General features: G+C 32.5%; 1 protein-coding gene across 1 annotated transcript in view; it reads left to right on the top strand.

Annotated features, from left to right (window-relative positions):
* Nucleotides 1–15,652, top strand: part of LOC111001231 (protein O-mannosyl-transferase Tmtc3) — a 152,230-nt gene that overhangs the window by 108,817 nt on the left and 27,761 nt on the right. Inside the window, exon 2 of the mRNA XM_022271032.2 lies at nucleotides 11,997–12,133. Within this exon, the coding sequence (XP_022126724.1) occupies nucleotides 11,997–12,133 (137 nt within the window). The remainder of the gene's footprint in view (nucleotides 1–11,996; nucleotides 12,134–15,652) is intronic.

Below are 15,652 nucleotides of genomic sequence, written 5' to 3'. Positions count from 1 at the left end.
TTTTTGCCTTAAAATGAATTATTGAATAAGACGGGGTCATTTACCATACTTCTCTCATTCTGAGCTTCAGGCGATTGGACACCTCACGCCGGCCCAAGCAGAAATCCGAGTCTCGAATGAGACGCCGACAAAACAACCCTTTTAGCCAACTATAACAGCCAAACTTAGCTGTCAAAGCCTTTCAGGCTAACAGCGAGATTCCATCCCAAATAATGTGTAACTAAATATGTTAAAACAGGTCACTTGACTTTTTCAATGCTTTAGTGGTAGTATCGCTAAATATTTTTATCATAATGGATACTACGAATGATGTTTTCATAAGTTAAAATTGGCTTTGAAACGCCGACCTGGCTGTATGACTAAAATTTTATTCATGACATTTTCCTTTTATTCAGCTGTTATCGAAACAGGAATGAATTGCAATTTCAAGTATTTTAGTGCTAAATGCAGTTGCAATATCGGGAATATGGTTTTGTGTGTTTTTGTGAAAATTGTATCGAACAAAAACTAAATGTGTTTTGAATTTTTTATACATCGAATTAGTATTATCGAAGTGCGATCCATTACACTGGATTTCATAATGGACGTACTTCGGACGGATATTTTCCTGGCGACAGACGGCGACACGTAGCACTAATTTTAATGTACAGCTGTGAGACTTGAACGATGACCGTGACTGAGGTGCAGAAATTACTAAAACTCCTGGGGCCGACTAGGAGGGGGGATGTCACGAAGAGTCCGTATACATTCCGAAATAAAAGAGTTGGCAGGCCAGAACAACATAGACGATGAGCCACGTTGGCTGAAGCAACTTTAGCGCACGGGTCAATATCGATAAAGAGGCTTATCTAAGTACTGCTGGATTGACAGAGTGGTGACCCTGCTGCAGCTGAAAGCCAGTAATTAACAGGCGATCGCACTGAACAAAAAGCGCTGGTAGATTCTTATTTCGGGGGCCAAATTAATTTGAGGCATGCCTTGGTACCAAAAAGTCGACGGCGTGTGCCCGATTCCGTACTAGAAAAAAAAAATAATCACTAAACAAATACAGAAATTTTTTAACACCAATTACCATTTATATAACAAATATTTTTATTTTTGTCTATATATTTTTTAATACAAGAGCCTATAACAATGTGATCAAATGCTGTGTGAGCAGTGAAGATGTGAAATATGATAAACCACTTTTCCCGTACATTAAATTTTTAAGCTCAGAAATAAAACTCTATCAAGTTGAAAATTCTTCGCCATTTATCGTCGCTTTAAAAGGTTAAATTTTTCAACCATAAATAATATATTAAACCCTCAGTTATCTCAACGTAGATAGAGCGTATGACAAATAAATTATTTTACACAATTTTATGACACCACGATTATATCTAGGGTCTACATAAATCATGTGTTCTCTGAAATCGTAAAGCGTAGGATTTAGTATCGTAGCAGACAAGTTGTTATAGGTCTATTGTAGATAACTTAATCATGTTAAATTGAAAATATTCGGGTTGTTAGAGTTTATTTTGAGTTTCAAGCAAGGCTAGGCACTAGGCACCGCTCCAACGAAGTATTAAACAATATATTTTGAAGGAATCTATATATTTGTCACCATATCTCACGAGAATGGCAAGGTTTTATATAGGTCGTTTGGTAAATAATCTAAAAATCCATAAAAATCGAATAAGTAAGTGGGTAAGTAAAGGCTTCTTTTATGATAATAATTAAGTATGGTGTAAGTTTAGCGCGCGTCGTTTGTTTTTGATTGGTCAATCACAAATTTGGCGTATATTTTATGAGAGATGTTGTTGATCAATCACAACTCAAACATACCTTTACAGGCTTTTAAAATGTAACACACTTAAAACCTTTTTTTTTTAATCCATCTGCAATCAGCCTCTTGGCTTTTATCAGATTTTATAATATGTATATGGCTATTAGTAATAGTGTCTGTAATCTTAACGTTTACTGTATAACATTTGATTAATCGTTTGTTCACAATTTAATAGGCAAGTTTGGCACCTGACATAAACTGTCAAGAATACGCCATTTCCCATATCTAAACATTGGAAACCTCACTCAAGCTCCTTTCAGGTTTGATGATGATCACGGTCAGACATTCTGCTTCTCCTCTTCCCAAACCATCCTGTACATGGTGAACAAAAAAATATTTGTCACAACAAAATATGAAACTTACTGTGAGGTAACGCTGTTCTCAGTGTTAGAAATTCAATATCTTCAAGCGATAGGTGTAAGTTAAAAATATTATATGCAGACGCTATCAAGTTCACACTGGTTAAGCTTCGAAACTTCAACATCACAAAGCTCTTCAAGCAAAACAAACTTTGAAATACTGTAATAAATTTGTTTTTTTTTAAATATATTTTTATTAAATATGTAAACTGTTTACCGTACAGAATACATTAATCGATTTAAATTACAAGTTATAGTATTATTTTATAGAATAGGGGCCAAATGGGCAGGAAGCATAGTTAATGGATACCGTAGACACTCTCACTGCCAGAGCTCGCGAGTGCGTTGCTGGCCTTAAAACCCCCCAACTGGAATTAGTTGGGAAATACTTCAGTGGGCAGCTAGTTTTACATAGCGCGGCAAAACTTGCTTTAAAAAACGCTTAGTTGTGGAACTATGAAACTATAAATATAGCATTTTTCAGTGTTCTGAAGAGTTGTTTGTTAAATGTAACTCAAATTTCATCCATAACACCTTAATGGCTGTAAGTCTCCACGGCCCACTAGATATTTTCAATAGCGAACTGCATGGCCATCGATACCCAGTGGTTTTTCCTTATGAGATACAATTTTCAACTGTTTAAAAAAAGAGCATACATAAAGACCACGAAAGTAGGGCGATGACAGTCCTTTATGGATGTCCCGTAATTTCATTTGCCTATCCTATCCAAAAAAAAAATTGCTAATAATTCTGAACAAATAAATACTCATTTTAAAATTGGAATGCTGAAAGGTAATTGATTATTAAGTCTTAGAATGCGCCTTGTATTTCATTTTTTTCATTTCCAGAATATATTACTTGTATGGTTATTGTATGGGCAAAATATTGTATGCATTTAAGAGTCAGGTATCTGTTTCATGATCACTTGTTTGTTTTAATAGCCTTACACGTGCCGCACAACGACGTTTTTGGTTTCGTCACGATGTTCTTTATTACACATAAAAAGGAATGTAAATACTAGCCAGTGTTCTAAGGTACATGACGAACTATGTACACTAATGAACGAGTGTTATATGTGCAAATAGACAGGAGATTGGTGCAAAGTCTGGGTTTGAACCTACGACTAAGAAATCAGTAGTACAAGCTGAAGTCCGCACACTAGTTAAATATTAATAGTCATATCAGTAATATTCAATATATATTATATATTTTATATTAATTAAATAACTGTACATCAACGTTAATCTTGCCTGATAACCGTAGAATTAAAGTTTAAAAAGTTGCATTAAATGATCCAAACAGTATCTCACAGTAAGCCGTCACTTTTAACACGGAGCCTGAATGTTGCCAAAATTAGATTCTACATGAAATGAGCGTGAAATATAACTTCAGCAATAAACACTGGCAAACAGTGCACTTTAGGCTGACTGACGTGAACGCCGACATGCGAAAGAGATTTAGAAAGCTCCATATACCTTCTATATTTAAAGCTTCTTCTTTCGACTTTACAATAAACGACGTTAAATCTTATTATATCTATATATCTCTTCTATATAAATATTTCCTAACCTTATCATATCCTGATCAATCGTGACCTGTGTAGTTCTTGTATCTCCTGTTCGTTTTGTAATTCTCTATTTGTAAGATTAGCTTTTTAGTTTTAGTTAGTTTTTATAATATATATAGTTATTATTATATTATATATTAATATAAATTTATCTTGTTTTTTATATAACTTCTGCACTTCTTGCACCCATCATTTTTTTTTTATTTATTTCTTTTCTTACTAGGGTTGCCTGGAAGAGATCGCTTGTTAGCGATAAGGCCGCCCGTTGCATCCCTTGTAATTTATATTAGGTATATTGTGTTGTTTGTATTTCTTTAGCAACGAAGTGTAAATAAATAAATAAATAAACGAGCAATTCTTTTATAGATATATAATTGGAATCTCGGAATCGGCTCCAACGATTTTCATGAAACTTAGTATACGGGGGGTTTCGGGTGCGATAAATCGATCTAGGAATCATTTCTAGAAAATGTCATTATATTCGTGTTTCATCAAGTTAAACATAGAATTACAAACATAACTTATCCAATATATATTTGCAGATTCATACTTTTTACTTCATTAAGCTATGTAAAATTATTGCAATGTTAAAACATTGCGAAAACTCCTAAACCGAGTTCCAAAAGTTTGGTCAATAGTTACAACGTTTAAAACACCAAACTTTTAACAAGATTTTGAAGTTATGTTGAAAACTAAACTACTAAGAAATAACTTATTTAAACTTAGAACTGTTAAAGATACCCAGTTTGAGGGATTACTTTTAAATATGTTAAGTCATTTTCTACTTGTAAGAATTATAAATATTTCATCGGCTTATCGGCTTTCTTTTCCACCTTTGAAAAAAAAATATAATTCCAATTTAAATTCAAGGATGGAATATAATTTGATTTGAAGTTATCTACAATCATTTCTACTTTATGAATAAAAATAGATGTGGAATGTAATACTAAGCACGATTATCAACCCAGAAATCGTGAGTTCTAACACTCACTCACTATGCATTAAGCGTATGGACTAGCACGTCTAAGGGAGAATTCAGTTTTAGTCTTATGACTTCCATATGTCGAAAATGTATTGGAATTTTGATCGTAAGACCCCAATAACTGCCGGCGTATGTCAATCATGGCAAAACTTCTACAGAAAGTCTCAATGAAAATCTGGCTTACTGCTGTAAAATTGAGTTTTAACTTACGTTAAAAACGTATGTTAGTTAGTTACTTCTAGCCTTTAAACAGATTAAGATAGATATAAAAAATATACAATTATACATAATCATTTATTATATATGCCGGAGCAAGTTACTGATATTGCTCATTATCACAGAGCTTATAATTTAACTACATCAAAGTCAATTGTAACATGTGGTTTATTTGATTTGCCAATATTGCTAGATCTATATATTAACAACTACTCAATGGGCGTTAATTACATTATTATTATATCAATTTATTTGCACTTTAAACCTTTGAAACTATCAATATTAAAGGATCGATTTGACTCTCATACCCACGAAATAAGAGATATGGCACTTGATTATCACAAATTGGTGTAAATATGGTCGTTGCGATTCTCACTGGTAGTTATCACCATTTTTAATAATTTATGTGCAAGTCCTCTTTTTCGTGGTATTCAGTCATTCAGGTTCTCCTTTACTGCTTTGTCAACAATCGGACCCAGTCACCTATCTTTCGACACCTTTAGATAATATTCATATCGTTATAGGTTTTTGACTTTCCACCTTTCGTTTTGTTCACGTTCCTAAGACGTGCCTTTAATCTAAAACCTATCTACGTTGTATATAAAAGCGTGAGTACAAAGTATACATTACTAAGGTAAAAGCCCCAATAGATGATCATGTCAAGTATATGATTAATCCATGTATTTGTATACCTATATTACTACCTATACCTATATTACTGTTTACACACTGAATATGTGCTAATGATAATATAAATGATAAAAAATCTGCGTTTACTGCACAAGGCGTTATGCTACAGAATTGCCATCTAAAGTTCTAATATCTAAGTTCTAATTCAATCAATAGCGTGTATTTTTTCCATTTTGACGTTTGACATTTGACGTTTCCTAAAAAATCTGCCCTCATACGCCTAAAGAAGATTCTTCAAAAAGAACTTCAAAAAGTTCATAACGGTGACCTTCTCTGTATTTCACATATCAATATTGTCATTGAATTTAATCTGTTTTTTATATTTATTATTACATTAAAAACCACTCCAAACAATCTTGTAATACCAAAGTATTTTAGCGTAATATTCCAACCTACATATCTCCCAACGGATGAGCAATGCTCAAACATACACATCTCCATCGGTTTGAATTAGTGTCATTTTTACAGCTGAATTAATGTTTTAGAGAAGTAGAAAAAGTTAAAAATAATTCAAAATTATATTATAGGAAAGGGCGTTATCTACACTATTTAAAACTATACTAGGCTGGCAAAAGGGTGTTTGTAATAATTAATCGCGTTTTATCCTCGCACAACAGTACTTTACAATATGATATTTTCATGAATAGACATAATGAAAGAGAAGTTTATATATTTATTTAACGAATATGTAACATGAAACTTACCTTTAACAGGTCTTTTATATAACACCACTCTTTACGTAAATTCTTGTATTGTTTGTAAGTAAAAAGTTTAGAATGTTACTGTGTTTCCAGGTTTAATCAATATACGAAATAAATTGACGACAATTGATAACCGAATTCAAAAAACGAAGAGGGAACAATTCGGCGTGTATAGTCTATGAACGCGTAGTTCGTCATACTCTGACCAGGGATCCGGGATTTCTATGTAAATTATTCAGGTCAGATGCGGTATGCATCGATGTACATAATTAAACCAAAACAAAACTTCTTATCAAAACTGTTATCTTTGAATACAGAAAAATGTTCGTACAGGACTATTAATTCAATTTATAATTATAATGTATGAACAAAGTATATACTTGTCCATATGGCAGTATGCTGTTAGTTGCAGATCTTGGCTGAGATTTTCTGGAGAGTTTATAATTTCAGATTCTTGATTTGAGACCTGACAGTAAATGTAAGTTTAGTATCGTATACATTGTGTTATCTTTATGAATAAATTATTTTTATCCTCAACGCTGGTCCGTCAATACCCCAATGTCTCTAAAACCCTATATGAGTCAGATTGCATCCGTTTGTTTAAGTATTTTGATTTCATAGGCTAGGTTCTCAGCCTTCTTTTTGAGACATGTCGGTTTCCTTACGATGAGCAACGTGTGAGCGAAGAGGCAGACATAAATGGAAATTCCATTGGTGCACAGCCAGCGATCGAAACTACAACCTTAAGTATGTTAGTGTCGTACGCTGAAACTACTAGGCTAACACTGCTGTAGCGGGCTACTCACACTTCTTCTTTAGTTAACCATTTCTTTAGGCACAATTTCTTATGTATGCCTTAGTGCTGGGTTATGTTATGGCCTGCAAGAGCTTTTATTAGATAACAAGCACGGAATCTGGTTTGAGGTCGAATGCTCTCCACTAAGCTTCACAATAAGCTTTTCTAAATTTTCTGCACCTCTGTTGTTACATGACCAAAAAAATTATGTACCTACCGTCACAAAATATTTCCATATAAACCCTTCGTTTCAAATGTTATATTTTTAAATGACAAATGACCGCAGCTGATACTCGACATGGAATTTCATTTAAAGAAGCTACATAACTCTAGCTAATTTTGTACCCTATGAATCAAGTTTATGTGGCACCGACATTTTTGTACGTACGTAAAGGTGATTTATCCTTTCATACTTTGCTACGTGCAGTTCGAATAAGCATTGATATAGTATCAACTTTCGTTTAGTTCTTTGATAACTATGAATACATATAGAGGTATAAGAGATCCCTTAGATGATTAAATAAATAAAATATACAATAGGTATTAAGTGAAGTGTCAGTGAGCATTGGTCATTCTAATTAGCTAAGTTTGAATTTCCATCGGTGCTCCCTCACACTTTTAAATCCATTTCCCTATAATTTATTAATTTTTGGATCGATTTTTTACTCTTCGTTATGCATAGTGTCACATTAAGTCCTATTTTTTTCTTATGTACCAGTGTTCCGAACATTGGCACGCGTTGGTAAATCTATATTGTGTTTGTGTGAGTGCTTTTATTTGTGTTGTATTAATGTCCATGTGTCTTGTTATATTGTAAACCATTTTTATAAGGTTTTTAGGGTTTTAAAATACTTATCAAGGTATCAATTCTCAAGGTGGAATTAATTATGACAATTTTCTGAAAATTTTACTTACCTTGGTTAAATTTGTACAGTACCCAATTAAAATAAGGTAGCGAAGACTTGTTACAAACTTACTATACAACGTTTAAAACACCAAACTTTTAACAAGATTTTGAAGTTATGTTGAAAACTAAACTACTAAGAAATAACTTATTTAAACTTAGAACTGTTAAAGATACCCAGTTTGAGGGATTACTTTTAAATATGTTAAGTCATTTTCTACTTGTAAGAATTATAAATATTTCATCGGCTTATCGGCTTTCTTTACCACCTTTGAAAAAAAATATAATTCCAATTTAAATTCAAGGATGGAATATAATTTGATTTGAAGTTATCTACAATCATTTCTACTTTATGAATAAAAATAGATGTGGAATGTAATACTAAGCACGATTATCAACCCAGAAATCGTGAGTTCTAACACTCACTCACTATGCATTAAGCGTATGGACTAGCACGTCTAAGGAAGAATTCAGTTTTAGTCTTATGACTTCCATATGTCGAAAATGTATTGGAATTTTGATCGTAAGACCCCAATAACTGCCGGCGTATGTCAATCATGGCAAAACTTCTACAGAAAGTCTCAATGAAAATCTGGCTTACTGCTGTAAAATTGAGTTTTAACTTACGTTAAAAACGTATGTTAGTTAGTTACTTCTAGCCTTTAAACAGATTAAGATAGATATAAAAAATATACAATTATACATAATCATTTATTATATATGCCGGAGCAAGTTACTGACATTGCTCATTATCACAGAGCTTATAATTTAACTACATCAAAGTCAATTGTAACATGTGGTTTATTTGATTTGCCAATATTGCTAGATCTATATATTAACAACTACTCAATGGGCGTTAATTACATTATTATTATATCAATTTATTTGCACTTTAAACCTTTGAAACTATCAATATTAAAGGATCGATTTGACTCTCATACCCACGAAATAAGAGATATGGCACTTGATTATCACAAATTGGTGTAAATATGGTCGTTGCGATTCTCACTGGTAGTTATCACCATTTTTAATAATTTATGTGCAAGTCCTCTTTGTCGTGGTATTCAGTCATTCAGGTTCTCCTTTACTGCTTTGTCAACAATCGGACCAAGTCACCTATCTTTCGACACCTTTAGATAATATTCATATCATTATAGGTTTTGACTTGCCACCTTTCGTTTTGTTCACGTTCCTAAGACGTGCCTTTAATCTAAAACCTATCTACGTTGTATATAAAATCGTGAGTACAAGTATACATTACTAAGGTAAAAGCCCCAATAGATGATCATGTCAAGTATATGATTAATCCATGTATTTGTATACCTATATTACTACCTATACCTATATTACTGTTTACACACTGAATATGTGCTAATGATAATATAAATGAATAAAAAATCTGCGTTTACTGCACAAGACGTTATGCTACAGAATTGCCATCTAAAGTACTAATATCTAAGTTCTAATTGAATACATCAATCAATAGCGTGTATTTTTTCCATTTTGACGTTTGTTTGACATTTGACGTTTCCTAAAAAAATCTGCCCTCATACGCATAAAGAAGATTAACATCAAAAAGTTCATAACGGTGACCTTCTCTGTATTTCACATATCAATATTGTCATTGAATTTAATCTGTTTTTTATATTTAATTATTATTACATTAAAAACCACTCCAAACAATCTTGTAATACCAAAGTATTTTAGCGTAATATTCCAACCTACATATCTCCCAACGGATGAGCAATGCTCAAACATACACATCTCCATCGGTTTGAATTAGTGTCATTTTTACAGCTGAATTAATGTTTTAGAGAAGTAGAAAAAGTTCAAAATTATATTATAGGAAAACGCGTTATCTACACTATTTAAAACTATACTAGGCTGGCAAAAGGGTGTTTGTAATAATTAATCGCGTTTTATCCTCGCACAACAGTACTTTACAATATGATATTTTCATGAATAGACATAATGAAAGAGAAGTTTATATATTTATTTAACGAATATGTAACATGAAACTTACCTTTAACAGGTCTTTTATATAACACCACTCTTTACGTAAATTCTTGTATTGTTTGTAAGTAAAAAGTTTAGAATGTTACTGTGTTTCCAGGTTTAATCAATATACGAAATAAATTGACGACAATTGATAACCGAATTCAAAAAACGAAGAGGGAACAATTCGGCGTGTATAGTCTATGAACGCGTAGTTCGTCATACTCTGACCAGGGATCCGGGATTTCTATGTAAATTATTCAGGTCAGATGCGGTATGCATCGATGTACATAATTAAACCAAAACAAAACTTCTTATCAAAACTGTTATCTTTGAATACAGAAAAATGTTCGTACAGGACTATTAATTCAATTTATAATTATAATGTATGAACAAAGTATATACTTGTCCATATGGCAGTATGCTGTTAGTTGCAGATCTTGGCTGAGATTTTCTGGAGAGTTTATAATTTCAGATTCTTGATTTGAGACCTGACAGTAAATGTAAGTTTAGTATCGTATACATTGTGTTATCTTTATGAATAAATTATTTTTATCCTCAACGCTGGTCCGTCAATACCCCAATGTCTCTACAACCCTGTATGAGTCAGATTGCATCCGTTTGTTTAAGTATTTTGATTTCATAGGCTAGGTTCTCAGCCTTCTGTTTGAGACATGTCGGTTTCCTTACGATGAGCATCGTATGAGCGAATAAGAGGCGGACATAGATAGAAATTCCATTGGTGCACAGCCAGCGATCGAAATTACAACATCAGAGATTACTGTCGCACGCTGAAGCTACTAGGCTAACACTGCTCTAGCAGGCTGCTCACATTTCTTCTGTAGGCGCGTTAATCATTTCTGTAGGCACATTTTTTGGGTGTCAAATTGCTGGGTTATGTTATGACCTGCAACTGCCTTGAGGCTTGAGGTCGGGTGCCTTACACTAAGCCATTCACAATAAGCTTTTCTAAATTTTCTGGACCTCTTTTGTTACATGTCCAAAAAACTCAGGTATCGTCACAAAATATTTCCATATAAACCCTTCGTTTCAAAAGTTGTATTTTTAAATGACAAATGACCGCAGCTGATACCCGACATGGAATTTCATTTAAAGAAGCTACATAACTCTAGCTAATTTTGTACCCCATGAATCAAGTTTATGTGACACCGACATTTTTGTACGTTCGTAAAGGTGATTTATCCTTTCATACTTTGCTACGTGCAGTTCGAATAAGCATTGATATAGTATCAACTTTCGTTTAGTTCTTTGATAACTATGAATACATATAGAGGTATAAGAGATCCCTTAGATGATTAAATAAATAAAATATACAATAGGTATTAAGTGAAGTGTCAGTGAGCATTATACATTCTAATTAGCTAAGTCTGAATTTCCATCGGTGCTCCCTCACACATTTAAATCCATTTTCCCATAATTTATTAATTTTTGGATCGATTTTTTTTCTCTTCGTTATGCATAGTGTCACATTAAGTAATATTTTTTTCTTATGTACCAGTGTTCCGAGCATTGGCACGCGTTGGTAAATCTATATTGTATTTGTGTCTTGTTATATTGTAAACCAATTTTTATAAGATTAATAAGATTTTAAAATACTTATACAAGGTATCAATTCTCAAGGTGGAATTAATTATGACAATTTTCTGAAAATTTTACTTACCTTGGTTAAATTTGTACAATACCCAATTAAAATAAGGTAGCGAAGACTTGTTACAAACCTACTATGTTTTATAAGCGTATATTTGTTTACGAAGTATTTATTTTCCAAAAAAAATTATGTACGTGACTATATAGTTTTATTTCTATTAACGGAATACGATTTTTTTCACATTGAATTCCTAATCCTAGTTTAGATAAACAAAGCATTTTTCACATATAAATATGTTATTATTTGACCTAGTGATATATTTATGAAACTTAAAATACCGCTTTCCTTCCAGGAACAATCACACAAGTCGTACCGTCCTCTGACGGTGTTGACATTCAGATGGAACTACGCTATCCATGGTCTGCAGCCAGCTGGCTACCATCTGGTCAACCTGCTTTTGCACGCACTCGTCTCTCTACTATATTACAGGTAATTCATAAATATTCTATTCGCCTCTATATCTCAGATTATCCGAATCTTTAATAATATGATTTATAACATATAGTATATATAGATATTAGCTCTAGGTTAAGATTATGAGGTTGTAGGCGGTTATTTATACCAAAAGGCCACATTAATTGTGATTGTCAAATCGAAAGATCAAAATGCTTGGTTGTAGTCGGATTTACAAAGTAGTCGGAGAAGAGACGGTCAAACGAAACGTTTTTTACAAACTCGGCCATAACAATGATTGAGTACAGAGAAAATTTGTTAGACTTGATAATGACTACAAACCGGGACCGTCTGTCCCGCCTAGGACAAAAACATGTTAAGGAGACATTGGCCCGTAATTGTCCCTATGTTTGTCCCCTAATAACGGCATATATACTATTGTACCATATAAAAACAAGTAGGTACTCCTATCCTGAATGATCCATACATATTTAAGTGTTCTCCTTACTAAGCCAGGTTGCTTACAAAGCGTTCTTCTGCGTTTGACTATCAGAGATATATCTCTGTGGAATCACGATAGGACGGATGTATGTATCCCTTACGTCAATTAGACGCAATACGCATACTAGCGTGAGTTTAAACCAGAACAAAAAAACTCATCGTGCTATCTCATAGTCTGTGTGTGTGTGTGTCTTTGTCAAAGTGATTGTAGTATATATATACATAAAAAAGGAACTTAAATTTTATAGAGAGTAGAGGATAATTTAATTGCCCAGGAATTTAAAATGTATGTTAGAATCAAAGCACAAAAAAAATTGAAATCGTCTTACCCGTGGTACGGTGACACAAAATTCAATTAATATAGAAAATTTTAACCCCAAAAACGTCTTAAAAATATTTAAATAAACAGGTGAACCGTTTTAACGCAAGAAAATCTGAAATATTGAAAGTAATTGAATCAACATCTATATTTCAGCGAACCCTTGAAATCGGAAAATTAATAACTATTTAATGGAAATTTCAGCAACCGTCCAAGTTGTTCGATAGATGCCTCTCATATTTGCGTAAGTTAAAATTAATTAATATTAAAGTCCAATCACAGCTGCGTCGTTAACCCTTAATTGTAGATTGATTTTGGGAACTTTTAATTGTTAGGAGTCAATAAATCAATGGCGTTATTGAAACCACTTGAAACTTCGAATAGTTAATAACTTTGTGTTTCATATAGGGCAACACTATTTTAATTAACAGTCTATAAATTTATATTTACATATAGAATTGTCGTGTATAAATAATAAATAAAATATGTTTATTACATTACACGCAATATTATGTGTAATATATGTAAGTAAACAAATACCTGTGTCAGGATTTCCAGCTCTTCCATAACAAATTTAATGTTAAATTTCTTAAAATATGTATATATCGCAGTAAAGTAGTTAAATGAGAGAGTTAATTAAATATCTAGATAGTTAATTAAACATCGATATTCAATCAAGTCGCTAGCATTTTGATGTTAATAAAGCAGGGTCGAAAACGTTTTACTATGTGTCTGACCGAAAGCCAGCGTGTTGATTAATAATGTAAATCAAAATGGCGGCCATGATTGATGAACAGCTGATTACTTTTAGAGTCTTTTTTGGCAAACGTTGGTTTGTTTATTGAGTAGTTTTTTGTTTGAAATTGTGGTCTTTGGTGAAATTGTAAACAGGTTGTCGACTCCGCGGTGATTATTTCGGTGTGATCGTTAAGAACTGAGAACTTGGAAAATCCGTGATATGAATTATTTTAAATAGTTAGGTTAGGTTAGGTTAGTTTTGTTGCCTAGGAACGTTTAGGAAACTCGGTTAACGTTTCGTTCACTCACTTGTCTGACAGACCTTTAGCGACTTGATTGAATTTAATCTTTAAATAACTGTCTAGAGATTCTACTTTACTACGTTATTTTAATTTCTTAATCGTGTTTTTGATTTTTCGATTTTTGAACTGAGTGAGTGAATTAATGAAATGTTTTAACTACGTATTAGGTCCCAGAATCATCTCCTACACAGGAGAGGAGTCATAGAAATAAGTTTGACCAATTTCGATGAAAACTTGCGTGTTTTCGGTAGAACTGAGAATAAGTAGAGTATTTGATTACCCCTAAGTGATAAATGCCCGTCCCATTTTTTTTGCACAAACCTTTGCGGACGTTCCGGCATTGTAGAACCTGCCTCCTAACCTACTAACGCTACCCTTTTGATGCTGTTATATGAAAAATTAAGAGCAATTAAAGCAATAATATATAGCCTGTATTAGCACAAATAACTTATCAAAAATGATTAAAAAAAATAACAAGAAACCATTTTACTTTACAATTACACAAAAAATAAATATTTAATTAACTTCTTTATCACACAATAATAAAAGTAATTAGAAATTGATTAATGGAATATAAAAACGATTTTAAAACATTTGCTCCATGTGCAGTGTACGTTTCATGCTAGCAGCATTTGATTTCTGTTATGCAATATTTATTCGTTAAGCGAGGACTGTATCAGCTCTGGGACTACAGGTACTATCTACTATTACACCACTTTAATATTACGCAAAACGTGCACAAAGTGGAAGATATTTTATGAATTAAAACAAAATCCTACTCGAACTATTAAATATATTTATAATGTTAATCTATAATGTAAAATAAGATGGTTATTTTATAGAAACGGCAGGCCGTAAGACATATTCGAAAACACAAAACTGTTTTATGATTTCTTGAGAAAATTATTTGAATTCAAAGCCTTTTCAATCCTAGATCTGCTAATGAGCAATTAAAACTGTTAATTAATAGATTCAGTATTACAAAAGTTTTAGGTATAATTACCGCGTAGTACTTCTATTTGTTTCTAGAGCCAAAGTGCTCAAGTTAAGCCAGTTTTAATCAGGCGACCGTCCGATCCCCTTAGTTACTGCTAATTACCACTTGCTATGTCCACCACGAATTTATCCCGAGTTTATGCTCAACATCCAATTTTCCTCTTTAATCCTTTTACATAAAGATCACCCGATTAGCTTTTCGGTTTTATCGTTTAATTCTCTTTAGCTTACATTTTAAAAACCTTATCTTAAATATATTCCATAGTCATAAGTGGGTGATTCATATTAATTAATTTCTTGATTTATTCTTAAAATGCTTCTTAGAAAATTTGTCGTCCCTAAGAAGAAAAAAGATGTTTTATTTATTATTTTTATATTTTATTTTCAGTATCCTCACAGCTACACCTATAGTATATTTACAATATGTCATGTGCCAAAAACACATTTAAACATAAGCAGTTTCATCTTAAATACACATAATATAGTAGCTAGTTATCTCTTTTTCGGTGGATTCTCCTCCGCTCTGAATTGCAAAAATTAATCAAATTTCGGATAAGTTATTGAATATTATTATTATTATTAACAATAAATATATTAATTAATTTTACGAATGCAAACAGCATGTGGTGCCATGTGTTGGAAAACTTCACAACATTTTACATCGAATTCGTGTCAGTTCAAGTAATTCCGATCTTGAGG

This window comes from Pieris rapae, chromosome 17 (genome assembly GCF_905147795.1).
Source record: "Pieris rapae chromosome 17, ilPieRapa1.1, whole genome shotgun sequence".
Taxonomy (NCBI): domain Eukaryota; kingdom Metazoa; phylum Arthropoda; class Insecta; order Lepidoptera; family Pieridae; genus Pieris; species Pieris rapae.
This window is presented reverse-complemented; position numbering and strand designations above follow the sequence as displayed.